The sequence below is a fragment of the Anopheles stephensi genome, chromosome 3 (genome assembly GCF_013141755.1).
Source record: "Anopheles stephensi strain Indian chromosome 3, UCI_ANSTEP_V1.0, whole genome shotgun sequence".
Taxonomy (NCBI): domain Eukaryota; kingdom Metazoa; phylum Arthropoda; class Insecta; order Diptera; family Culicidae; genus Anopheles; species Anopheles stephensi.
Window position 1 is genome coordinate 82,703,621 of NC_050203.1, and position 25,786 is coordinate 82,729,406.

General features: G+C 48.6%; 4 protein-coding genes across 9 annotated transcripts in view; 1 reads left to right on the top strand and 3 right to left on the bottom strand.

Annotated features, from left to right (window-relative positions):
* Positions 1-58: 58 nt before the first annotated feature.
* Positions 59-8,034, bottom strand: LOC118513700 (protein phosphatase 1B). 2 transcript variants are annotated; one of them, XM_036059824.1, is made up of 3 exons: positions 6,722-8,034; positions 2,920-3,022; positions 59-2,845 (listed from the first exon to the last, which is right to left on the bottom strand). In XM_036059824.1, exon 3 carries the CDS (start codon positions 2,780-2,782, stop codon positions 1,676-1,678), a length of 1,107 nt encoding a protein of 368 aa, XP_035915717.1. In that variant the 5' UTR covers positions 2,783-2,845; positions 2,920-3,022; positions 6,722-8,034; the 3' UTR covers positions 59-1,675. The 2 variants fall into 2 exon arrangements, with proteins under 2 accessions (XP_035915717.1, XP_035915718.1); XM_036059825.1 differs by having other exon boundaries at positions 6,650-8,034.
* Positions 8,035-8,553: 519 nt separating this feature from the next.
* Positions 8,554-19,517, bottom strand: LOC118513703 (RING finger and SPRY domain-containing protein 1-like). Of its 5 annotated transcripts, none has more exons than XM_036059827.1 (7): positions 19,346-19,517; positions 16,892-17,528; positions 11,466-11,799; positions 11,304-11,393; positions 11,115-11,232; positions 10,415-11,037; positions 8,554-10,351 (listed from the first exon to the last, which is right to left on the bottom strand). In XM_036059827.1, exons 2-7 carry the CDS (start codon positions 17,191-17,193, stop codon positions 10,046-10,048), a joined length of 1,773 nt encoding a protein of 590 aa, XP_035915720.1. In that variant the 5' UTR covers positions 17,194-17,528; positions 19,346-19,517; the 3' UTR covers positions 8,554-10,045. The 5 variants fall into 5 exon arrangements, with proteins under 5 accessions (XP_035915720.1, XP_035915721.1, XP_035915723.1 ...); XM_036059828.1 differs by having other exon boundaries at positions 16,892-17,564; XM_036059830.1 differs by lacking the exon at positions 19,346-19,517 and adding an exon at positions 19,182-19,334.
* A 312-nt stretch (positions 19,518-19,829) lies between these two features.
* Positions 19,830-21,623, bottom strand: LOC118513704 (RNA-splicing ligase RtcB homolog). Its single transcript, XM_036059833.1, has 2 exons — positions 21,258-21,623; positions 19,830-21,190 (listed from the first exon to the last, which is right to left on the bottom strand). Exons 1-2 carry the CDS (start codon positions 21,500-21,502, stop codon positions 19,915-19,917), a joined length of 1,521 nt encoding a protein of 506 aa, XP_035915726.1. The 5' UTR covers positions 21,503-21,623; the 3' UTR covers positions 19,830-19,914.
* Positions 21,624-22,048: 425 nt separating this feature from the next.
* The window catches only part of LOC118513705 (serine-rich adhesin for platelets), a 58,534-nt gene continuing 54,796 nt past the window's right edge, over positions 22,049-25,786 (top strand). The window contains exons 1-2 of the mRNA XM_036059835.1: positions 22,049-22,489; positions 22,569-24,015. The gene's annotated coding sequence lies outside the window, so the exon portion shown is untranslated. The remainder of the gene's footprint in view (positions 22,490-22,568; positions 24,016-25,786) is intronic.

The following is a 25,786-nucleotide window of genomic DNA, read 5'->3' on the forward strand; positions in this document are numbered from 1 at the left end:
AATGAGTCCATTACGCTTTTCTTTTTTACTCCAATCTAACATACACAAAGCGGGGAGGGCCGAGGACAGTTTGTGGATGATTTATTAACACTAACTTTATACAGATAATGTGTGTGTTTGTGTGTGTGTGTGTGTGTCAACTTAAAGCGAAAACTTATCGTACTGGCACGCGTACACGCGCAAAGTGTTTTAGCAAAACATTTATAATAAGAGGTGCTCGAGTGTATGGGGGCGCAAGTTCCTTTTTTTTACAGCACATGATAGCATTTGCGATCGCGTCGAATACATTCGCTTTATGATTCATGTGTGCGCCTCCAGCCTGCAGTGGTCGTGGTGGTGTAACTGGTAGTGGCCACGAAAGGATCCGGAATCCAAATCTTATCCGGATCGGATCCCGGACGCAGCCCAACACTTTTCGCGGCCAGTTATGAGCCAAAAAAAAAACGAAAAAGAAATGCTTCTCTCTTTCTCTCTCTCTCTATCCTATCCACTGCAAATAAGGGAATGTGTATTTTGGCCGCGCCGCGTCTGATCGCGCGCTCGATTTTTCCACTCGATCTCTCTTCGCTCTTCTCGAACAACAAACAACAGAAATGGGGGAATAATATTTGTGTTGAATGTGTGTGTGTGTGTTTTGTTTTCCCTTTTTACTTGCTTTCTCTTGATCTCTCTTGCTACCCGTTACCATTTGAATATATCCCTCACCGTCTTCCTTCTCTTTACAATAACATGTCTTTTTGTTTTAGCTGACTTTTACATTATCTCTTATCTTATTATACTCAGTGTGTGTGTTTGTTTGGTGAAGTTTTCTTCTTCTCTTACTTCTTCTTTTTTTTCGTTCCCTGTCGGACTTTTAGTGTTTTGTAGTCTACCATCATCATCATCATCATCATCATCATCCCAACAGCACTTTAACAAACTAACTTTCTAGCCCGCTTCCTAACTGCCTACTGTATACGCTTAGTAAAGTAAAATCGAAAAAGGGAAATGAGAAAAGATGATTGTTGGGATGTAGAAAGGGGGGGCAAAAAATACCGGAAAGGATTAAAAACAAAGGAGTGTATCCCCCTAATACAGTTTAACTCTAGTTTCTCTATGTATGTGTGCTTCGCTTAGACGCTTAAAATTAGGTTTCAATAATATTAATACAAGTTAAACAAAATCAGGGACTTCTAGCGCTTTTCGCTCCCTTCATTCCCTACCCTTCCCTACGCTCGGTCGGTGGCTCCGTTTGGACTCGCTGTAGTAACTGGACATCGTTGCGATGGTAGTAGTGCCAAAACGACGGTTTCTGTACAATACGAGCATTGTGTTTCTGTGTGTTTGTGTGTGGTTTTCTTTTCTTGGTTCTTTCATTTGTAAGTTCTTCCTTGGCACCCATTTGTAATTTTTGAATATTAAGAAGACAAACCGATCGCGCTGTGTGCTTCCGTTGTGTGTTGTGAGGCGCCCTTCTAAACAGCAACAATGAACACAGCCTTATTAGCTACTACTACTACCACCACACTACTGTTACTACTACCTACTACCTTCAATCAATTTCTCTGCCTCTCGGATGTGTGTGTGTGTGTGTGTGTTAGGAAGGGGATGTTGTCCTGTACTGTATTCTGGCTTGATTCTTCACTTTTTCCGCACGTTTTTCTCCGCTGCTCGTGAACCACACCCAGCCCAAGTCTTAATATTTCCCAACCTCGCACGTTTCCGCCAGCTTTGGATGCAGCTCCTGAAACACTTTCGACACGTACGAGCTCTTGGCGTGCAGGCCACCGCCCGGCGGCAGATCCGGTATGTCCTCGTTGGCCAGCTCCTTCAGCAGCGCACCATACTCGACCGGCTCCATCGTTTCCAGTATCTCCTCGATGCGGGCACGCAGATGGGCCTCGAGCGCCTCCTCCCGCTTCTGGGCCTCCTCCGAGACGGTGGGCGCACCCGGGAACGCAATAATGATGATACACATATTGTCCCGGCTGCCCTTGTGCAGACAGGTGTCGATCACCTGGTTGGCGACGTCCACCAAACTGTCCGACAGCTGGAGCCGGTTGTGCACGAACTGGCACAGCTCCTCGTTGCTCATCACGTCCCACACACCGTCGCAGGCGAGCACCAGAAACTCGTCGGCCGGTTCCCGATCGCGGCAAAATATTTCCGGCTCGGGCGATACCAGCTGCTCGCACTGGCCGAGATCCTTCACATTTTTGTAGGTAAAATCGCCGAGCGCTCGGCTCACCGCTAGGCTGCCGTTGACGCGCTGCACCACCACCGAACCGCCCGCATTCATGATCCGCTCCTTCTCGCCCGGCAGGATCGGTTTGTGGTCCTGGGTGGAGAAGATGGGCTGCCCGTTCTGGCAGAGTACGGCCCGCGAATCGCCACAGTTCGCGACGTACAGATGCTGGCGGGAAATGAACGCACAGACGGCGGTCGTGCCCGATTTGTCCACGCCCGTGGCAAGCTCCGGCAGGTCGCGCATCGACTCGTCCAGCTGCAGGAAGCCGGTGTGAATGCCCTTCGTAATGTCATTGTTACCGAACTCGGTGGTGGTGATGATGCGCTGGAGCAGGTTGGCCGCACAGTGCTTGGCCACATTGTCGCCGGCATGCCCGTCGAACACGGCAAAGTAGTTCCAATCCTCGAGACTTTCGCCGAGCCCGGTTTTCGCGTGATAGGCGTCCTCCATCTCGCACCGCCAGCCCTGCATCGAACCGACCCCGTACCGGAGCCCGTTGCCTTCGCCGTGCTCATTGTGCTTGGAAGTCATCGGTCGTTCCAGGAAGGCACCCATCGTTGCTGCCGCTGTCCGGTCGGGTGCTGTCCGTACGCTACACCTGTGGCTCTTCTTCCGGTTCTGCAATTTTAAACCACCACAAGCGCGTTAATTGCGATACAGCATTCCGGCACAGGCGGACAATTTGAACTTACCTTGCGCTTTGCTCACTGTGTCGGTCCGTTGCGTTTGGGTTGTTGCGCTGACTACTATCCACCACTATCAATGATCGATGCTAACCCCAATTAACTCTACGCTCTATATACGGAAAAGAGAAAAGCGAAATTAGATAACGATAGTAACAAGGGATTTAGAACACAAAAATCACAAATACATCAATTCTCACATACACTCGCACGTGTGGCTCGAGTTCATAAAAATAGAAAATGATCTCATACGCGCGGGTATCTTGTTTCAGTTAATGTTTCTAAAATCCGGTAATCGGACACAAAACATTGTGTGCTGACCGGGTGCTCCCGTAAAGTTGGACGGCATCAGTCGGACGAAACAAGGGCGCACGCACAACTGTAGTGCGATATAGTCCCTTGACCGAATTTTGACGGGAAGGACTCTTGGCACCTCAGGTGGACGACAAGATCCTTGACGTGGTAAAGTCTCTTGGTAGGTGCAAATCTTTGGACAAATTAGCCTCCTCGATCGATGAGAGGCACGATAGTAGTGATGGACGCTCGGAATCGGGAACTAAACGGTCCGGATTCGATTCCGGAATCGGATCCGAAATTGATTCCGGACCTACTCTTCGATTGATCTATCTTCTTCTTCTTTTCTGGCATTCGGTGACTTAATTTTACCCGTAGCAAAGTAGTCCGCGCTTCGTATCGTGGGCAGGCTGTCTCTGGGTGGGATTTGAACCTCGGTCTTGCCTATCGCCTCGGCCCGGCCGGACCGCCATTGATTTACGCCTTTGCCCTTTCCCTTTTTTTTAGATTATTGATTGAAACCGGGAAAGCAGGAAAAATCGAACCTGACATCGACTACTGAAAAAGGTCAAAGCATAGTGAGTTACAACGGTGCAATGGTGGTATCGAGGACACACTTTTGCATACACGCCACATATTAAAATAGGGCCAAGGGTGAACCCCAAAAGAAGGGACAATGGTGGGGAGCACACACACACACACGGGGGGACAGAACTCGCCGAAAGCTTCGACCGTGTTGTTTGCACACAATTTAATTAAAATGCCCCATGCTCTTCGTTACCGGTCATACCAAGGCAGCCAGCTAGGCATTTTACTTTATCACCCTAAAAATAGTGTGACAGGGAGAAAGATGCCGATTTCGAAAGCGTGCTGATAGCGATACAGTCAGAAAGACCACACAGCCAACCAACCCATGCGTCAGGCAATTGGCCCCTGGCCGGTCGGTCGGTCGGTCGGTCGGTGGTCATTGTTAAATAATTTAAAATAGATTATTATTAAATTGCTCGCGTACGCGCGCGAAACCATTTTAGCGGACGGGCTTTTATGCCACCACGCAACCCTCCTCCTCCCCCCCTTCTAGAGGCCACTTGTTCGCCGATGAATGCCGATGGTGGCGGAGACATTAAATGAATTGTGCGAGAAGCGCATCAAGAGTGTGTCCCGAGCGTTTGCCATTATTCCAAAGCATTCTTCAGATGCTTTCGCAAGGAGCATCCTTTGTGTGTGTGTGTGGGAAAGGATTATCCTTATTGCTATCGATGACTCGCCGACACCGGAACACGATGGATGCGCCTTTATGTGCCTATCCTTGTTCTCGTTTCATGCACCGGTTCTCGCCGCTTCCGGTTGTGTTTCTGTCTGCGATAGTTACCCAGTTGGTTGGTCATACCCGCCCATGGGATGCGCTTTTTGTCGCCGTTACCAGGACACGCACGCGGGTGGGTGGCCTTTGGCTGGGACCCGCTTTCATGAATCAATGAACGGGCGACCACTCGAATGCTGGTCACGGTGTGAATGAAACACACTTTGCCGCGTGATCTAGTTTTCCGTGATGCCAAATAGAAACCAAAAAAATCGTAATAAATCGTATCTGGATGAATAAGCTGTCCCATATCGAGTTTGAACGACTGTAGCAATTTGATTCGCCACTTACATTTTTCGATGAGTAAGTATGCAAAAACAAACACACACACATACACACAAATTTTCTACGCGCGCGTTTCTTGGCTATCGATTCGCGGTGTGTGAGTCACACAGGGCAGACCCCCAGCGCCCGCCCAGGGGGTTGTGAACCGTGGTTCCACCTGCACATGCACTTGGCGAACTGTAAACGCGTTCCAGCGCGCGCGAACACATATATTTGCATCGCGCAGGAAAATTCGTGTTACTTCCGATCGGTGTCGTCCCCCTTGTCCGCAGCACGCCAAACACTCCCAGGCAATGGCTGGGAAAATCCAATCGCTCACACGAGGAAAAGTGAATCAATCTTTTTCGGAGCAGGCGTGACGGGGGGGTGCGAAACTAAGCAACACGGCGACGTTACGGCAAAGCGGGGCGAACACATTAATCGGTCGCCATGGGTACCCCCCGCAAATAAACCGTTTTCGAGACCTCTCGATAATAGTACGTGTGCTGCTTGTTTTGCCCGTCGGTTCTAGTTGCATTTCGGTTGTTTTTCGTTTCTTTTTTATGCACGGGTAAATCAGCAAAAGGTGTTTGTGCAGACGAGACGACGGTGGCAGTTTAGAAGAAGCCTGTAGGCCTACAGTGGTGACCATAATATTAAACCCACCACAGAAGTATATCGTCAAAGAATAGCTTTGTCTACACTTGCAATTTTCTTTGGCATCTTGGCCTTTCGAGGCACTCTTGCGGCTTGGGTTGGGGCGGTCCGATGGCCGGGACGATTGTGGTGCTGGTCTTCACACGGCAGTACCGAGGATCATATCTCATCCAGGCCGCATCAAGAATTGACTCAGACCGTACGCAGGACTGACTAAACCAGCTACACTAAAGCTAGAATGTGGCGAAGAAAGTCAGTCTATACTGTGAAGACCGATTAGCAAACTCAATCTGGACCATCCCCGTGTAGCAAGGAATGAATACGACTACGGGATATTAAAATTAAAATTAGATAGGCGATAACGGAGCCGGTCTTATTACGGCCAAGACCGGGGTTCAAATACCATCCGTACCGTTCCCCCGTAGTGAGGACTAACTATCCACCTACACGTGGTATCATAAAGTGTATAGTAAGCCAGAAATGGAAGGCATGACCTTAAATGGTCGTTAGGCCAAAGAAGAAGAAGAAGAAGAAACCTTCAGAGCAAGAAACTGACCAAGAAAAAAAGGCAGAAAATGTCCTGAAAAAAAAAATTGGCATAATTTTGCTAAATTTCTTAGCAGGGATGGATATGCATTAAAAAAAGCAAACTTATTTTACTCATAAAAATACGAGCTAGTCTTATTGTTTTGTTTGACACTGTACATAATGCCACACTATTCGAAACCCTACAATTTAAATCCATTTGGAAATTGTATCGAACAGTTTTGCCATGCCTAGCAGGTGAAACAATTACTCTGGGCGTTTTTGCTTTGAATGATAAAATGGGGGGGTTCGTCGGTAGGACTTTATCGGACAAAGTTTTTGAACTAGTTTCTAGCCCCAACTCCGCTCCCAGCGGCGCCGCCGTTAGTTATTGTCCATGGACTGGGGTACTTATTGTAATTAACATCAATATACTAGTTGCATGGTCAGGCTAGCGAAGGACACAGAGTGATAGTGTTTTGTCCAGTAACCAACTGACCAGATTTGCAATCAAGGGTATATTGGCCACCTTGCCATTGAATTGGCAAAGCACACTTCACTGGCCCGAATGCATTTTTGGTAGAGATCGGAATGCAAATCTTATCAGGATCGTTTCTTTTGGTACCAAGGACTGACCTATCCAATAATGGTAATGAAAAGTGTACGTCAAGGAAGTTTCCTACTCCAGCAGTATTCAGCGGGACCCACCGTTCTAAAACAGGGACGATGCCTTTTTGCGTCTTCGCTTCCGGGTGCTGTGCTTTGCCGTTGCAACGATCTTCCGGAACAAACAGGACAAGCTTTGGCAGCGAAGAAGGCTGCAACTCATTCGGATCCGTCGTGAGCGTGGTTGTTCAGTGGTCGTACCGTGGTGGTAGCCGTGCGCACATGATGGTCTCCTTCTCTTGGCGCGGTTGTTGTTGTTGTTGCTGTCGCTGTAATTACCCTTCTGGCCGTTCAGTAAATCTGTTCAGTCGTTAAGCTTGACCCCCGATATCAGCGCATACACCACCTTGAGAGAGAGAGCGGGATGATTACGACGGAAACTGATTCCGCGACGAGCCCGCTCGACACTCTATTGCTAAACAAAAACAAAACTAAAACGCGACTTTACCCACACACACACACGCGCGCACACGCACATAGAAAGACACACATACACCGACGCACATTAGCAATGGCACACTTGTGGACGACGACGGACGACAGCGTTTCATCCACACACCAACATCGTTCCTTTAGCTGGTCACTTTTCTTAACACACCCGTCGTTTTTTGCAATAAATAATGCTTTTCGCACACTTTTATTCTGTGGCCCGTCGGTAGCGTTCCGCTCGGTTGTTCGTTCGTCCGTGATTGATTTTCTGCGCTCCGCGCTTTTTCTCTACACCCGGCCTCTTTCCCGCTTTCCTTTCGCTATGATGGCCTCATTGGTTGTGGGGCTGCTGCTGCTGTTTTCTTGCGACGTTCGCGGATGTTACTGTGTAGCGATATTACGAAGGAATTGGAAGATGTTGCTAAAATGTCGTCGTGTTTGCTGCTGATGCGTTGGTTAACAGCGGTGCCTTCTTCCTTTGGCCCCTGCACAGTGTCCGTCAGGAAGGCGTGCTTTCGCGGTACGCGCTGCCTATGGCCCCGCACACGGGAAGACCTCCCGGCTCTGTGATGGGTATCCTTTTGATCGCCGCAAAGCGAACCACAAGCCTTCCAAACAATCCCTTTGCCGTGGCTTCGAATCGAACTGGAAGTATCGCTTCGTATTGCTAGCGCAGCAATCCACCAACAGCAGCTCGATGGTAGTGCCGGTTTGTTCGTTATTTAACTCGATCTGTGTAGGTGCCAAGCAAACCACTGGACGAGCACATTGGCCGTCTGCATTCCCGGTACGGTGTGCAATCGGTTCACGCGGGTAAAAACAACTCACGAGCACGGTTTATCACGAACGCAAAAAGAAGTACGTGTTGTAAGTTCGCTGCCTCCTTTGCTCACGGAACGCGCACAATTGGGGTAGGCTACGCTGTCACGAAAAAAGTGACAGTTGGAAAAAAAGCGCCCGCTGACAGCTGACACCTGTCAGACGTCTGTTGCTGTCGGTTGCGATGAAACGTCTGACGTCTGATGATGAATCGATTTGAAACAACCGACCGTTGGAAGAATTATTGTGAGCAATAAACTATTGCTATTTTCGTTATTTCGATCATTTCATCTTGTAGATAAGATTCCATTAAAAATAATTGGGGATATTGAGCGATGATTCGGAAGCGATAATTCAATCACTGAACAAATTCTCATCATGCGATAGAATTTTAATAACGGGCAGTAAAAGTTATCCAGAGGGCCTCTCCGACGTCCTGCAAGGTACTTTATCTTCGTGAAAAACATCCTCGACTGAATCTTGCCTACGAAGGGACCTCGTCGTAGCAGATCCAACAAAATTAACATAACTCGACAGGCGAAAGGGTCGATAGGTTGTCCTTTTTTTGCCGTTCTTGTGTCGCCGAATTGTGATATAGGGGCAAATAATTCATCCAACCATTGTTGTTTTACTTTCAATAACAAGAAATTTTTCAATCCATTATAATTCCCTCACGGTTTAGTCCATGTGCGGGCGTCCACTCCCGAGGTGGCCTAGCTAAAACTATTCCGCATTTTAATAGAAAGTTTTCATACACATATGTTTTGCATCTCCTACGGATCTCCTCTATTTACACTACCCCTTCATTCATTTGCGCGCGCGTGTACAAAAATATATCAGTCATATTTGTTTGTTACTTCTATTGTATGTACACTTTTTGTTTGCTTTATGCCTTCCTGCAACTTCAGATAAACCCATTTTTAGTTCATTCTTTGCTGATTCTCTTACTGCGGAATCACCTTTCTTTGATATCGTTTGCTAACATTGCTCTAGTTCCTTCCGGTGTGTGCTGTTTTGTAAATGGAATAAATGGACGTACCTTGTGCCTCCTGGTTGTGGTTGTGTGTGAGTTCTACTAAATGTGTTTATATCCGATGGCTAAAAGCGCGACTGCTTTCACTCGGAAAAAAACAAAACCCTGGCCACAAAAACGGACCACATATGAAGAACAATTCCGGGGGAGGGGGGGAGTTTCGCTGTTACAAGAGGCCAGTTGTTTCGCTGAATGGAATAGACCGAGTCGCTATGTTGCATTTGTTTTCACCTACACGAATTTACGCTTAAACACTACTAGCGTTTACACTAACGAGTTCGTTTCTCCTGCCCTCCACAACTGCTCGCCTAGGCTCTCCTTAGCGGTGTAAGCCGCAACGCTTTTGATTGTTCCACATGGTTTAAATAGCTCTTCTTTCTACTGTATTGTCTTCGATAGGTTGAATGTGTGTGTGTATGTTTGTGTTAAAAACGACCAAACCAAAGAATCGAAACACTCAACGTAACTAGTGGAAACCCGCGTAATACTTAGGACCTACAACAGCAATTTAAAATATGACGCAAAGTTACAATGCTACTAGCGAATTATCCTCGAGCTCGATTTGCTGGGCCAAGTTTCTGAAACTCGACCAACGCAAACCAACGGAAGACGGCGAGATACATCGACCGAATGTGAATTCACACAACACCCAGCTTGGTTGGCGATGGTGCTGATGGCAATTAGTGAAGTATAATACAAAACACGCAGAAAGACTTTAACTTACTATGCAGTACGTAAGTACATGGTCCTCGAACGCGCAATTCCTACACAAAACACAAAGCAATGGCTGTTAACAACCTAGTAGGGCCTAGAATTTCTCTGTAGGCCAGAAGCTATTCATTCGCTATCGCTACTCCTGCTCCAATCCCTATCACACGTTTGCCCTTTTCGTTCACCTCTATATGTTCACCTTATTCGTGGTGGAAGGATCCGTATTTTACCGATTCTCAAGCTATCACATTTTTTGCTGCTGTCCCACCTACTCGGGGAGACCGGAGGTGCCCGGAATCCGAGTGGGCAAAGCAAAGCAGTACAACATTTAAAGTTTAACGCCAAACCAATTGGGATGTTCATTTGATGAGAGCTTACTGTTTCTGTTCTTCCGGTGAGTTGTTGTTGGTGGTGGTGGTGATTATGTCGCCCGTTTCATTCGTTTCCGAATGTCCCGGACTGGTGACTTCTGGAGTGGATTCTTCCTGTACCGTGCTGAGGATTTCGGCTCGGCACATCGGACAGAACTGTAGCAGGGCGGCACAGTTCGTGCAGAATCCTCGGTGCTGGCAGGGTTCGATCCGTATCGTTGCCTTCATGTCGAAGCAAAGCGTGCAGGAGTCCTCCCGGACGCTCAGTTTGCGCAGCTGCTCCAGGAAGAGATGGCGTGGTAGAACAATCTGCAGGGAAGGACAAAACCACCAAGTTAAAGATTGCATGTCTTGAGAAATACTCCACCGTACCTTATCCTGCTCGCTCAGCACGGCATGACCGTTAAAGCTTTTGAACGTTCGATTTTTGGGCGGATAGACGAACGGCGTAGAGCCAAAGTTGAAGCAGCACTGCTGGAATGACATGAACGAGGCAGCGGCAAAGAACCCATCGATCGCATCGCCCGACTCGAACAGCTGCTTCAGCACCTCACCCTCGAACCCGTCCAGGCTGAACACAACCTCCCGTGCATCGAGATCCAGCAGACAGCCCAGTATCGATCCGCCCGACCACACGTTCAGATTGTGCTGCATCGGTTTCGCCTTATGCCAGATCAGCTTCCGGCAGCCATCGAACGCGATCGAGTACGCATCGTCCCCGATGCCGTAACCTTCGTGGCTGAGAAAATTGGAATCCTTCGTCGCCCACCCGATCTGCATAACGCCCGGCGTCATGATCAGCACCTCGTAGTACCAACAGCCGGCATTCACCTGGTACGTACACCGGACACTTTCGAACGAGTACGCATCGCACCGTGCCGTTAGCCCGTCGGCCGAGATTTTCAGGTACTCGCTGACGTCGCGCGTGTTGAGCATCACATTGACGTTGCTAACGTCCGCTACCTCGTACGAGTATTGCCGACCCTCAATAAGGACTGGATGGAGGACAGAACAAAAATGCATGTTAGTTGTGGGATGTCTTGGTCGCGTCACGGGCTAGCTCGATACTTACAGTAGTTGTCTAAGCACCACTGAGCACAGAACCCGACCTGACGCAGCGTGTAATCGTTGCTGGTGATGTGTCTCTCGAGCCGCAGCAGAGGGTTGTCCGGATAGAGTGCTAATTTTCTCTGCAATCAAGCACAGTACGAATTAGTATTGGGATCCGTTTGTTTTGAGGTGAGCCTTTAAAGGTAGTTACCCTAATCGTGCCCTTGTTTTCACTCGTTTGAGCAAATTTCTCTAGCGCTATCAGCGAAAACAGCATCACATCCGGGTGGATACCTTCGTCCTGGAGATGTGGAGATCAGAACACCGCTCATCAGTCAGGATCGTTATACGCAGCTAGTTGCTATTAGCTTACCAGATTCCCCAGCAGGTAGCCGAGCGTTACCTCCGACAGGGCCGATATACTACACGGTCCTGCCAGTCGTTCCGCAAGGAAGCCCAGTATGATGCACATGTTACGCTCGCGCTTTGGAGTGCGTCGTATCGATCGCGTTATCATGTCGGCCACCTCCAGCACGGACTCTTTCGATGGAAGTGGACTATCGTCGAGCAGTAGCGTTATGACGCTGGGGCCCATCGGGTTGTCTAGTGGTATGACACGGATTAGTGACTTTACCAGCTGTATCCAGCCGGACGGTTTGTCCGTTATGTCGTGCAGCATCACCATCGAGCTGGGTGTTTCTGGTTCACTGGAAGAGGGGGAGAATGTGAGAGTATCGTGAGCCTTACTGAAGAACGTCATTATGGCTTAAAAGTATCGCACTAAGGGAGTATAGGTCATAGCGACTGCCCATATTTTAAGGATTATCTTGGAAGTCATAACCCTAGACTTCTGACAAGCTCGGACAAGGAAGTCCATTTGAAAGTCAAATCTGTCCTTCACGCCAATATCCCGAAAAGAATTCTTCCGAGCTGCCCTTAACGTCACTATGCTTTACGGCTACATGCTCAAGGAAGAGATGTTCTCAAGGCACTAAGAAGCAAACTTCAGACACCGACAAAGAACCTCAGCAGAACATCGCCAAGGACTCCGATATCAAGAGCATCAAAAAAAGAACGACAGGACCCTGCTTCCTGGGACCAATTAGACCTATCTTGAAGTTGAGCTCAAAAACTGATCCTGTTACTGACATTCGAAAATTCAATTATTCATCAATACAAAGGGAAAGTAAAAGGCTTCCGCTTTTCAAGCATCTCCTCTCCTGCTGCTGTTGTAAGACGAACGTCCTTGGACGCCGGTCTGTGTACTGCTTCCTGCTGCACAGGCAACTCAAGTGTTGAATCAATACACCATCCTGGAAAGGCCCAGGGTCAATAGTGGGTGCCACATACCACTTCGGTCATCCCGTGCTTTTCTTCTTGCTCCAACCTAGCGGAGAAGCAATGAAATCATTCGCCGGTCATATGCACACACACACACACACACACGCGGCCGGAACACAGCACGCTCCAAATCTGAACATGAATTCCCAGCTGATGCCAGTGTGATTGGCGTGCATGCACGCCATGCTTTAAAAACGACCTGCACCAACCAGGCATGCATTCGTTTGTTTTGTGTTGTGCCTGATGCTTTCCCACGATAGCTTTTCCCACCCCACACCACAGTAGGGTGGCCGGTTTTCATGTTTTTTTTTTTCGTTCGCCTACTCTCTCGTACTCTGCGTGATTCGTGTTTGACGACAACGAATGTTAACAAATTCCATTGCGTTATCTTATTACACATTCTGCTTCATCTACGATCGAGAATTTGCAGAGCCATCCATTCGTTTGGAGCAAAGTGGAACTCCTTTGAGCAGGTTATTAGTAGTAATAAGTCGGTTTCCTCGGTGTATACATTTTCTACCACGTTGAGCGTTCCGGAGTGTCAAATAGTAAGCATCCCTTGTATAGCAAGAGGAGGCACGATTTTTGAGGATTTTAAAAAGGCACGTTTCGCTCGGCCGCTTTGAAGTTCGCCAGCTCGGCCGCGTACGGATTTGCTATCGGCCATAATGCGGCGTGCGGCAAAAAAGAAGGTGACTAACGTGTTGCTGCGCCAGCAGGCAATCCCGACCATGCGGGGAACAACATTTGCGATACGTCACCAACGAACGGTTTATCTACGAGCGAAGGAACGAGTGGTGATATGGATTAGCGAAATTTAACCGTCACCTTAAGGAGATATAGATAAGACGATAAGATCTATCATTCTGACTAATCAAAGGTTGATTTATTCCCGGTCGCTGCTATAAGTATAGAAGTTATTCTGAATAAAGTATACTAGTAATTGGTGTCGTGTATTCGTACGTAGGATCGTGCTACGGATAAACTCAAGCCAAGGAAGACAGAAACTATCGAGACGTCTTGAGGAAACAGAATACTAGTTTTGTTAGGAAAACGTCACATATCTGGTGAAGGTGGAAACGTTTAACGTCTCAAGATAGAAACATGGAAGGTTCCCTTTTAGACGCCAGGCTAGACAGGAGCATCTGAGATTCCAATGGAGCACCTCTTAATGAAGCGGATCTGTACCTATGGTCCCATGATCGAAACCTCTTTATAGGAGAGAGAGATCCCTTGGACGAGGCTTCTTCAGCTAGGTTTCTTGAACGGTGAAGATCCTTGCGAACGTCTATTCAATCTCCATTCAAGCCTGCCAATGCTCGGCCTAAAATTCAACACAGATTCCGGTGGTAATTCCTTATTGAAGAGTATATCTGCTCTTGGTTGAAGAGATCTCTTTATAGGAGATATCCTTTGGATAAGACCTCTTCAACGATATTTCTTGGACGGCGAAGATCCTTGCAAACCTCTACTCTATCGCTCTTTTAGACAGTGACCGGTCTGTAGATCAACGCAGACTCTGGTGGAAACTCCCTAGGGAACAGCATCATATAGCCTTCTTTGAAGATATCTCTATATAGCAGAGGTCCTTTGGACGTGGTTTCTTCTATCAGGTTTCTTGGACGGCAAAGATCTTTGAAAACGTCTACTATATCTGTCTTTAAACCCTTCAGAGCTCCGTTAAAAAGTCAGCAAAGACTCCAGTGGCAATTCTACAGTGAAGAGGACCTGGTCCCTTGGTCGAAAAGATCTATACAAAAGAGGGACATCTCTTGGACGAAGTTTCTTCAACGAGGATTCTTGGACTGCGGAGACCCTTGCAACCGTCTACTTGATATCCCTACGCCCAAGAATGTCTAGCCATGTGAAATCCTGAGATGGAGCAAGAATTATTCAAAACAAAGTAGTGAAAGTGACCTAAAGCAAGTCTTAAGATCTAGCAGAGACTTAGCTGTGGAGAACTGAGAACTGAACGCTGGCGCAGCATTGTGTTATCGACTTTCCTTAACGAGAGATCTTCACGCTAACATGGTGCAAATAATTAATCTTGCTACACTATAATTGGAAAACACCGCGATAAGCCAAGCATCGGTATTGTCAAAGGACCGTTTCAAATAATTTCAAAATAATAAACAATAGGAAATACTAACTCGGTACACCTTTTTTCCATCGATCCACAAACGGTAAACTGTTCCAAATCCTGTAATTTCCCTTCCAATTACAACAGTTTGTTAATGCAATGAACACATCACCACAAAGTTACCCTCAAAACAAAGTCAACACTTCAGCTGCCTTCGTCCCAAATTCCCTCTTGGTCGTGGGCACTCTATTGGTGTGTGTGTGTGTGAGAAAGAAAATCTCCGTTGGAAAAGGTTTCGTGTGAAAATTAATTAGGATTAGAAGTAGGACCGTTCGGCGGTTCGCTCGTTCGCCACACGTATTTTGAAGCAAGTTTCGCTTCCCATTTCGTAATGCGATACGCGTGTTCGCGTGCTGCTCCATATTTGTGGCGATTTTGGGCACGAAGGTGGACGGCTTTCCTTCGAGCACACCTAATTTGCTTATCGACGTCGCACAGCACCTGCCGCGATGCCTCCAACCACTTCCCATCTCAGGCAGTTCTTGTGTTACTTCATTCAAGGAACGTATGTGTCCAGAGCGAAAAGAAGCACCGAAATGGTGTATTATTGAACCAAGCGAGGCCCTCGGTGACGACGGTGCCGATGATGAAATCACTTCCGTTTTCCTTTGTAAGCCACAGGAACGTTTACAAACAGAAGACGTTTGATGAATTTCTCTTCGACTTTGGTTGTGAGATCATCACAATGACGTGTCCACGTGGGACGGGGGGGAGATGAAAATTAGTTTCGCAGTACGGTGTTGGCCCCACTCGCCCGTCTTAATGTTGAGGCTAAATCTGTCACAAAGACAGACAATAGAAGGACAATCATAATTGTCCACAGACATCTCGTGGCATAAAGCAGCAGCGCCATCATGATGCTGGGAAGCTGCTGTGAGTTTATGCTGTAGTGACGGCGAGCAGCACCAATATCGGGGCAAAACTTTGGCATGTACGTCCATTAGAAATGCTAATGGTTGCGGAAGACTATTTTGATGGGTGAAAAGCACGATACACATGTGGCTCGCCCTCGTTTAATAGGGGTTATGTAGATCTCATTGTGGTGATGTAGTCACAAATTGGGGCTGAGATCGGGTGGCGACGCCCTAGCTATCTCGAACAATGTGCTTATCGATGGTGGTAAGGCAAAAGGAAATTAATGTTGGGAGCTCTCTCCCTGATGCCGATTAATCAGCGCCAAATGATGACGTTTAAGATGAACTGCAAAAAATGATCCACAATTCTTCGTCTGGGAGTTCAGTGATATGAGTCGGCGATTCATGTGTGGCCTAAAACAGGTCCGAAGAAATCCAATACACTCAAGTTTTTGTGTGAATCAGAATGAGAATTTACATCGATCCTGTCATGTGAAAGACATGCTGCGGGAGTACGGTAAGGACGGTGGGGAGACACAATACTTTGCTCGAAACGCTTATTTTTGTAATCGAACCTCAAGAGGCCCTACATTTGAACCTCAAGAGCTGCTACAGCTTCAAGAGGACTTGCCACTACTGGACGAAGAGACGGGCCGGAAATGTTTCAATAAACGATCGTACCTTCGTAAGCTTGAATCGGCTCGACTAAGATTCCTTTATTTTGACTTAAGGAATTTTGCTCGAAAAAAATAATCCAGAGCTTGATATTAGATGTTAAATCAGATGAATTCGCTTATCGGGTACTGACTGTCGTTGAAAGCTAAGCCTTCATCCTTCCATTCAACCATCAGCTCAGTTTTAATCGTACGTTAACCGGCCGTCGGATATCTACCGTCATCTAAACACCTCAGCCGTCCACGTGTTTGAAGGACACATCCGCGTGTCACCCTTTTCTCAATGAAAAAGCCTCAGGCGATGACTAACCGGCCCTAGCGCCGGATAACACCAGCAAGTGTAAGTTCAACACTGGAAGCAGCCACAGAGATCGATTCATTTCCGCCCCAAACAACAGCAGTGCAAGAGGGGGCCAAAGGTCACGTCGGTGTCCGGATAAGAAGAGGAGGTGCGTTCGAGCGGGCATGAGTAATCGCCGCCACGCATTGGCCGCACAACGCTCCTCTACATGCGCTATTGCTTAAATTCACGATTCTCTACTCCGAACGACATCGCCTCGGACGGATGGATGGATGGATCGATCGAGCAAAGCGCTAGAAAAAAAAACAAAATCAAGAAAAAGGAAGGAAACGACGATCCGACCACCCCGGCGCTTGATGGTTGGCAGGGCCGCAATCATTCGATAATTATACTCATTTATGGAGCACAGCTCGCCCTTTTGAAGGTTTTCGGTTTTGTTTTCCTTCCCCGCGACAAAACACACACACACACACACATGCACACACTTACTTGTCCACAATCGAACCGATGATTTCGAGCGTTTCCTTGACCAGCGCGTCCACGGTGTCGGAGAGTGAAACCTGCCGATCGGACCGGGAATAGTGGCGGATGTGATGCCCGTTCTGGCCGCCCGGTCCGCCGACAATACCACTGCCGCCGCCACCGCCGCTGCCACCACCACCACCACCTCCGGCTCCACCACCGCTTCCGGCCAGCCGTCCCGTGTCGCTCCCATTCGGTGCGTACGAATCCCGGCTGCTATCGTCGACGAAGCCTTCCTCGACCTTGTCCTTGCACAGGCACACGCCCATGGCGATAACAGGCGGGGACAATGCGGGAGGGGGGGGGGGGATGTGTGTGTGTTGGAGAATGCACCCGGAGTGCAGCTGAGCAAGAGACAGAGGACACGAACGACGGAGAGCCGATGGGATGCGATGAGTCCGTGCGATGCGTCTCGCGCTGGATGTGGATGCCGCAAAACCCGTTCTCTTCACTGTTCACCGCTGTTATGTGGTCAGTTTCTTCATATTTGCCAATGTTTGCCGCCGGTCGACGGGGCCGACACACTTCCGGTGTTAAGTTGTTTTATCGTTTCACACACACACGCACACAGCTGGGATAATTTAAAATGACATACTATTCACTGCTGTAAAAAGAACACAAATCGGAAGCTCTTTTTACACTAGAACGCCTGGTTAGGTCATTTTGTCTGGTACAGGATTTTTGGTGCAAAAAAAAAAATTAATTGGAAAGAATAGATTGGCTGAGGGATCGAGTTTTTGGGGGCTAATATTTAAAATTCTGTAAGAGTTAGAATTTTTGTCTACCACAATGCTTTCAAGCCGAAAAATATCTTTGTAAAGCGGCTAGTAACAACGATAAATTCGAGCGATTTTTTGATTGCGATAAAAAAATACCTTTAATGGATCTAAAATTCTTATTGCTCTTCTGTCTCAGTTCTCGAATAATTGGAAAGCTTCTTTCGGTTGGAGGTTGCGAGTAAGATTCGGTTGAGAAAACAAGCGTTTGATACGGGTGTGCAGCTGTGTTGTTTCTCTCATCCATGGACCTGATAATGCTGAAGGATTTCCAACGCTGCTCCAAAAATTAGAAAGAGTTATAAAACCTTAGCTGACTGAGAGCGATGATCAGAAAATACGTTGGAGAATCTCTAATTTCTTTACTCGTGGATTGATAGTTCTTTGACTCTTTTGACCATAGCTGTTGTCCGAACACAACAGATCTGCAGTTCAACGGGTGGATCGCTAGGACAGAGGATCAACACGATAACTTCTGAGCTATCGCCACTTGCTAAACCTTTTGCTTAACTGGAGCTGGTAGCGTTCATGTTTCCCATTGATACGTCCATTTACTGTTGTGTCTAGCTGCTGTAATTTAACTCACTGTATCCTATTGAAAGCACTGTAAATTAAGAGTAAAACATTCATAAAACGGGATACACTACAACTCGTAACCAGACGTATTTCAACCAGTGAACCACGGCCGAAGCGGAACATTCCTAATCTCGGTCGTTCTAGTGTTAAACGGCCCAAAAAAAAGAGACACACGCGGCTACCTTGTCTGTACGCGTCACAGCCCCTGCTACTACTTCTACTCCGTTTTCTTGGCTTCTGCCGACGCAACGCGAATCAGCTTCGGCGGATTAACTTCACTCGAGACAAACACGTAAACAAACGCAATCAACGCACTGTACTGAGCTGGGCTAGCGGGCTATAGCTAGCTACCTCCCCCGGGGGTGAGCAGTGACAACACACACCACCCCCTCTTTTCGGTGGGGTTGACTTTAGCGGGAGGAGCGCAGGAATGCGATTACGATCATTTATTCTGCGACGGTTCGGTGCCTTCCTGGTACTGCGCGATCTATTCTTGAGCAGTTTGATAGTGGTGTGTGATAATCACGAGCGAAGCACCGTTCACCGTTTCCCGCTGTTCGGGTGGGTTAACACCAGCACCGGATTAGCACCTCTCACCAGCCCATGTATTAGCATCAGCCAGCCACCGGATCACTTTCTTCACTTTCGGGGACCACGGGAGGTGTTGGAACTTTCGTTCAACTTGCGGGCGAGCCTCGGCGAGAAAATAAACACGCATGCAACCAGTGAATGCGAGCGTATTTGTGCACACACACACACACACACCCGCACGGGGTGTGTGGTGTTTGTGTTTTCTCACCAAACCCCTTCGGGGGACACTTTTTACATCACTCTTGAACTAGAAACCGTGTGCTCCCTTCGGCTACCATTGCTGAACAGGGCTGATAAGGGCTCGTAAATGACACCTTTGGAAAATGAATAATGATCGCTGGACACACTGGAAATGCTTTTGCAAAACAAATTCACACACGCACGCACGCAGGCACGGCTGAATCGAGATGAATCAGAAAACCAAGTAGATTCGCATTTTTCGGCCAGCCGATGCCCGACTCGAACACACATAACACACCTTTTTTCTTTGCTAAACTGTAGTTGGAAAGCTTGGCAGAAGGTCCTGAACACGGTCGGAATGTACGAACGCGACCGAAAACGAGCTAGCTCACGCGAAATGTGGGCTTTCTTGGAGTGCCGTGCAACCTTTCCGCTAGCGTTCTGTCGTTTAATCTGTCCCGCAACTTGGAAGCGAGAGAGGAAAAAAACAATGAATCAACAAGGCAAATCTGGTCGGTTACGGTGACAAGAAGTTTGACAGTTTGTAAAACATTTTGTAATGAAATTAAGCTTAAAAGGAGGGAAAATATTTATTAAAACGGTAATTAATGTTTTGTTTCAACTGCATCACAATTAGTGGGGTAAATTAAAATAGAATGTAACGTGTGCCACGATCGACCACTGTGAAATGTTGTTCAAACTGCTGCTTAACTTGTACAGTGACCTACCATTGCATGGTAGTACCATGGCAGATATTTCTGTATAAAATACGCTTTTTCGTATTTCTTTTACGAGAAAAAAGTTAATTTATTAGCAAAAAGAAATAATATTCACAGCACGCCGACAAATGCGTTTGAGCTTACCACCCTAACCTTTAATAACCGCAATCGGGCGCAGTTTGATGGCTTTATTGCTTATCCCTACATCGTGGCACGTTTGCACCACGTCCCGCACATCCTTGTACGAGTCCGGTGCTTCCTCCTGCACCAACTTCGGTGATGCGACACGGATGGAAATGCCTTTCTCCTCCAGATCTCTCAGCACGTCCTTGTAGTCCAAATTTCGGCGAGATTTGGCACGCGACAAACTGCGCCCTGCACCGTGACAGGTCGATCCGAATGTTTCTACCATGCCCGTTTCCGTACCGGTCAGCACAAAGCTGCACGTTCCCATTGATCCACCGACAAGGACCGGCTGCCCGGTGAGCTGATAATCGACCGGTATCAGTGGATGATGCGGTGGGAATGCACGGGTCGATCCTTTCCGGTGCACGAGCAATTGCTTCGGCCGACCATTCACCATGTGTTCCTCCATTTTGGCCACATTGTGTGAAACGTCGTAAATGACGTGCATGTCCAGATCGTCCGGGGTGGTGTTGAACTGTTTGGCGAACGCTTGGCGCGTAAGGAACGTCATCGAGCTACGGTTTACCCAAGCAAAGTTGGCAGCCGCCGACATTGCCTTCAGATAGTTCTGTCCCTCGGGGCTGTTGATACGCGCACAGGCCAGCTGTCGATCGTTCGTTTCGATCTTGTCCCGCTTCATCGCTTTCTCCATCTCGACCAGCGCGTCCGTAGCTACCTGATGGCCAAATCCACGACTTCCCGAGTGGATCATCACGCAGATCTGTCCCAGCTCTTCAATTCCCATCTTGCTGGCGGCGTACTTGTCGTAAATTTCTTCCACCACCTGTATTTCCGCATAATGATTACCGGCACCCAGCGTTCCGAGCTGTGGAAGACCACGCTTCTTCGCTCGCAGGCTAACCTTGCTCGGGTCAGCATTCAGCATGCGTCCGTACTCTTCACAGTGTTCCTTGTCTTCCGCCCAAACGTATCCTTCGCGCAGCGACCAATCCATACCCATTTCGAGGGCTTCCTCCAGATCGTGCGCATTCATTGGAATGATACCCTTCGATCCAACGCCCACCGGAATGTGATCGAAGAGACTTTGAGCAAGCTGTTCCTTGACCGGCTGTACATCCTTTTCGAACAGATTGGTTCGCAGCAGACGGACGCCACAGTTGATATCGAACCCGACTCCGCCGGGCGATACGATCGAGGTCGGATCGCTCATATCAAAGGCAGCCATGTTACCGATGGCAAAACCGTACCCGGAATGTATGTCCGGAAGACCAACGGAGCTGAAATTATCCAACAAGTTCGATTAGTGTTATCTGCCCGCTATTTGTAAGCTAATGCAAGCAGTACCGTCCAACGATTCCTGGCAGTGCGGCCACGTTCGCGATCTGCTTGACACCGGGAAGAAATCCTCCGGTCATTCCGGGCCGGCACGCGTTGCGCAGCTCATCGAACATAAGCTTTTCTAGCCGACTGTTGGCGTAGAATATGCCCTCCACGTTCATGTTGGACTGGAAGCCCTTCTTAATCAGGAAGCTATTCGGCGAAAGCCGCTCGATGTACTTCATCTCTTCGTTGTACTCTCGGACGACCATTGTGGATGATTTGAAACGTTTTTTGCACTGTGCAGATAACTAATTTTACGCTCTTTCCACTTATTTACACAAAGTGTAGAAATATGAACAAAACTGATGCAAATGTTTGACAATTTACATCAAGCCGGATTTGACAGCCGGCTTCGGGAGCTGTCAAATGGAAGGAAAATAAAAACATTGGTAAGCTGATGGTTGGTCGCGTGGATGCAAATTTCAAATTTCAACTTATTTTTGGTCGTAACGGTTCAATATGCGTTCGGACGAGTTTTTGCTACTGAGTATGAAAAAGAATACTTATTTTTTCACAATTCTAGGTACTTTCGTTACGTCACTCTTTTATTTTACACCGGAATCTTCGTCTTTGCAAAAAATGGAAGAAACCACTGAAAACAGTAGGTGGTGGTCCGAAAACAACGTCCCACACCGTCGACCGCTCCCCACACACGTGCGCCGCATTGTACCCGAAAATTGTCGCAAGTAAACAAGTGCGCCGTGCGACGCTAGTCCTTGGCCGGTTCTCCAAAAAATAACACACCCCCGGACCATGTAGGCGACCGTAAAATGGGGCCAACCAACGTCGTTCGACATCCGTGTCCGCGCTGCTGACCACCACAAGCAACCGCACCGAGCCCGCTTTAATGCACTCATTATTCATCATTGTCTTTGCAGCTAATGTGTTTCTATTGTACCACAGTGCCTCTTAATTTTCACCCAAATTCGGCTGTTCCGTCGCCGAGGGCTTTAGTTTTATGAGGCGGAAAGGTGTATCGCTCATTGCGGGTGGATTCTTTAGGTACATTCGTGTTGGCCACCTTCGCAATCCCTGAAGCGGGCCGACGAGGGACCGATGCGATTGCAAGATTGATCGACCATTCTCTGTGTGCGGATACGCGTACGCTGGGTAACCCATCGACATCGAAAGGGACTGGCCGTAGAGCTGTGGCCCGAACCCCACCCGAACATATGGCCACCGTCGTCAGCAGCCAGGTAGGAAGCAGCTTTCGTTCGTAGTCGTTCGTAGTTGGTTGTGTGCATATTTAATATCTTGCCTTTGTAACCCTTGCAGCCCTGAGACTTCGCGTCCTCTCCGGCGGACACGGCGTTGTGTTGTGCGTTAGCTTAATCCACTACGAGGTCTTGCTCATAGTTCCGCGGCAAACCCGTCCGGAAGGCCCGCGCAGCTCGATCCCAGGTGGGAGTCCAGCGTGGGCAGATGAGAATCGACAGATTAGCTGTTGGCCCCGCTCTAATGCGCACACCGATCGGGTCTATGTGCGTTCCAGTCTAGCGTACACCTCCGGCAAAAACGGCCCAACACCAGCTTGTCGAGCTGCTGAGCGGTGGAGACATTTCAATACTGAACCGTGATACACCATCGTCGCCGGAGTGTGTTTGTCTTAGCCGCCAAAAGAGACAGAAAAGAGGTACGCCAGAAGTGGAATTCAGTGCAACGAACCTATCCTAAACTGCGCGTGTTCCGCCGTACTTCCCAAAACGAACGCACGCCAGTGGTGCCAAAGTCTCCCGAAAGCTGACTCATAGAGCGTCTCGCAAAATTGTGGGATTTATTTTCCCAAACCCGCTTCCAACGCGCGCTTTTCGGACGGTTCCATCCTACTGGACCGCTGCCACGTTTATGGACAGTGCAACAGTCGGGGCGGCGGCTCCGGTTCGGAATTCGTGACGACGGGCGAACCAAAAGTTCCAAAAAATGGCAAAAACCACATTCGTCCAACGCGGGACGAAGCCCGGTTTCTCCCTGCTCTCCCTGTGACCGTGACGTGTGGTTGGTGGCGGTGCTGGCGATGATGGGTACCGGGCAGGTGTGGTGCCGAGTGGTGGCGTGAATTCGCGCAACTTTTCGCGAATCGAGCAAGACGGACTGCACCAGTTTTCGGACGACTGCTGAACAGTTACGATCGATCGTTAATGAATTCCCGTCTTCGGTGTTGCATAGTGAGCTGTCTGTGCGTGTGCGCGTGTGTGTGTCGATTAATGTGCGTGTGTGTTGTGGATATCTTAACGAACCGTTGCGTTCCTTGAAGAGTTTTGTGAGGTATTTTTTTACGATCATGTGATCATCCGGCTATCGAGACTAATGGTAGCTCAGGCGAACGATCACCGGGAAAGTAAAACATAACAAAATACGAGAATCTTCAGTTTTAGGAACCCAATTAGTTCCCCAAGATATCCGTTCCAGGGGGTGTGTGTGTGTGCACGTTGTGTGGTCACCGTTGCCGAAGGTGTCGTCGCCGTGCGTGTGAAGACAGCCTGTTAGTGGCATTAAGTGCGCTACTGTGAGTTTGATACAGAAATCATTAGCATACCTCGGATCGGATCGAAGGAAAGGAACAAGTTAAGACTGACGGACTGGGGGTGTCACGGGATCCACAAAACCGCAATAAAAAGCACTAATTTCCCGAACGCCTGATTAGCGGAGTCTCCAGAGAGCTTTTACGAGCGTCGGCAGCCAGTGCCGGAGTTGCAGTCACGAGTCACGAGAGGAGCGCGAGGTAAGTCTCACCAAGAGGCAATTTGCATAAGCTTAAAAACCGATAGAGAAGGTGCGCTTATCTTGGGCTTCTGTCAGATGGCGCATGAGGCTCGGACAAGGCTCGAAAGCTGATATCTGCGAGGGCAACGGCACCTCCTCACAGGGCGGGATTGGTGACAACCGCACCGTTCTCGTGAGACAGTATGTCTCACGCCTGCCCTGCCAAGATCGATCCCATCTATCGCTTCCCAATCACCGAGGCCGCGCTAGTGGCGGGTTGGCGTAAAAGTTGCATAAATTTTGACACCCACCCAGACAGGCGGGCCCGGACCTCCTTCTGCATGCTGTCACGCAAATGTACGTCGCGCACGATGTATCATATCGCGCGGTTGACTGCGTTCTCGTGATCGTGATCGTATGCCCCCCCCCCCCCCCTGGGTGTGTATGTCGGTGTTTGCGTATTCTATCTTCTAGAGCTAGAGCTTTAAGAGACCCTGTCAGCGAAGGTGTTGTGGAGACTGCCAGTGTAGGTCAGCCATCTGCACCTGGGATGATGGGAGCAACACATGCAACGGCACTGCCTATCGTATCCGCTAGATCTTCCCCAATGCCCAATTCCATCATCGAGTGTGCCTTCCTCCTTTTGCCCCCCCCCAAACCCTCCCACCGGCTCAGCTCCATATATGGATACGAGCACAGCTTGGAAGCGTCTTTTGGATGTTACTTTTTGTGTGCTTTATTTCACCCATTTTTGGGGGGCTGCTGCGTACTACGCACAGACACCGAGTCTCAGGCGTTGGGTAGAATGTCGTCCCGTCTGTCAGTCGGTCGTGTGTGTGTGTGTGTGTGGTTCACCATCACCACCGGTAGACCTTCGGCAGTCCCACTCGCGTTGCGGTTGCGTATGGAACTGTGCGCACTTTTTTTCGCTTGCTTGCCTACTCCTTCTTGGCAAGTTTTGGACACTTCTGGTCCACTGCTCGGTAGCAGCACTCCTCGGTGGGCATGTTGTTTTTTTTTTTTTTTTTTGTTGGACAACCACGCTCCACACAACCGATCAGGAGGGTGTGGTTGCCCAAAAAGCGTTTTTTACGATGTCAGGGTTAAGGGAGATCGTGCTGATCGTGGCTACTGGATTGGCTGCGAAGTTGTATCGATTCCCCGGGAGCTGGGAGTTGCTCGGGCTATCCAAAATTAGACGACGACCTAACCTTGGGGGGCGAAGCTGCAGCACGTGTACGACAGGTTGTTTTTACCCGCCCGTAAGTCCCGAATTGCTTTATGGCCTTATGAAGGACACGATGGAGGAAATTTTTGCGCCCGCAAAGCGAAGGTGTTTAGGGCTATAAAATGGCATCAATAGTCTCCGGAGAGGAGGCATATGACCAAAGCTGAAGCATCAGAACAATGGCTCCGGCTGTGATGTGATCTGCTGGTCCCCCTTTTACGGGATGTCGCTCCGCTTTTATATAGTCGCACAAGTCGTCCCAAGACACGCAGTAATTAGTGAGTGTAGTTTGTCTATTCTAATCGCTGCCCACTCGCTGGAAGAAAGCGTCCAGTTTCGGTAGCGCATCCATGGTAGGAGGGCGTGTTTAATGACACTTGCCGTATTTGGAATCTCTGGTGCGCTCATCTGGTACGTCCACAGCGGCAGAGGTAGCTAATGTAGCGTAAGAAGCCCATTTCAACCATAAGTTACGTTACGCTATGGGGCTTGGTGGAGGGTTCCACCGATTCAACACCGGTAAGCATGGGATTAAGGGTCATAATTCTGACTTTACTGTGGA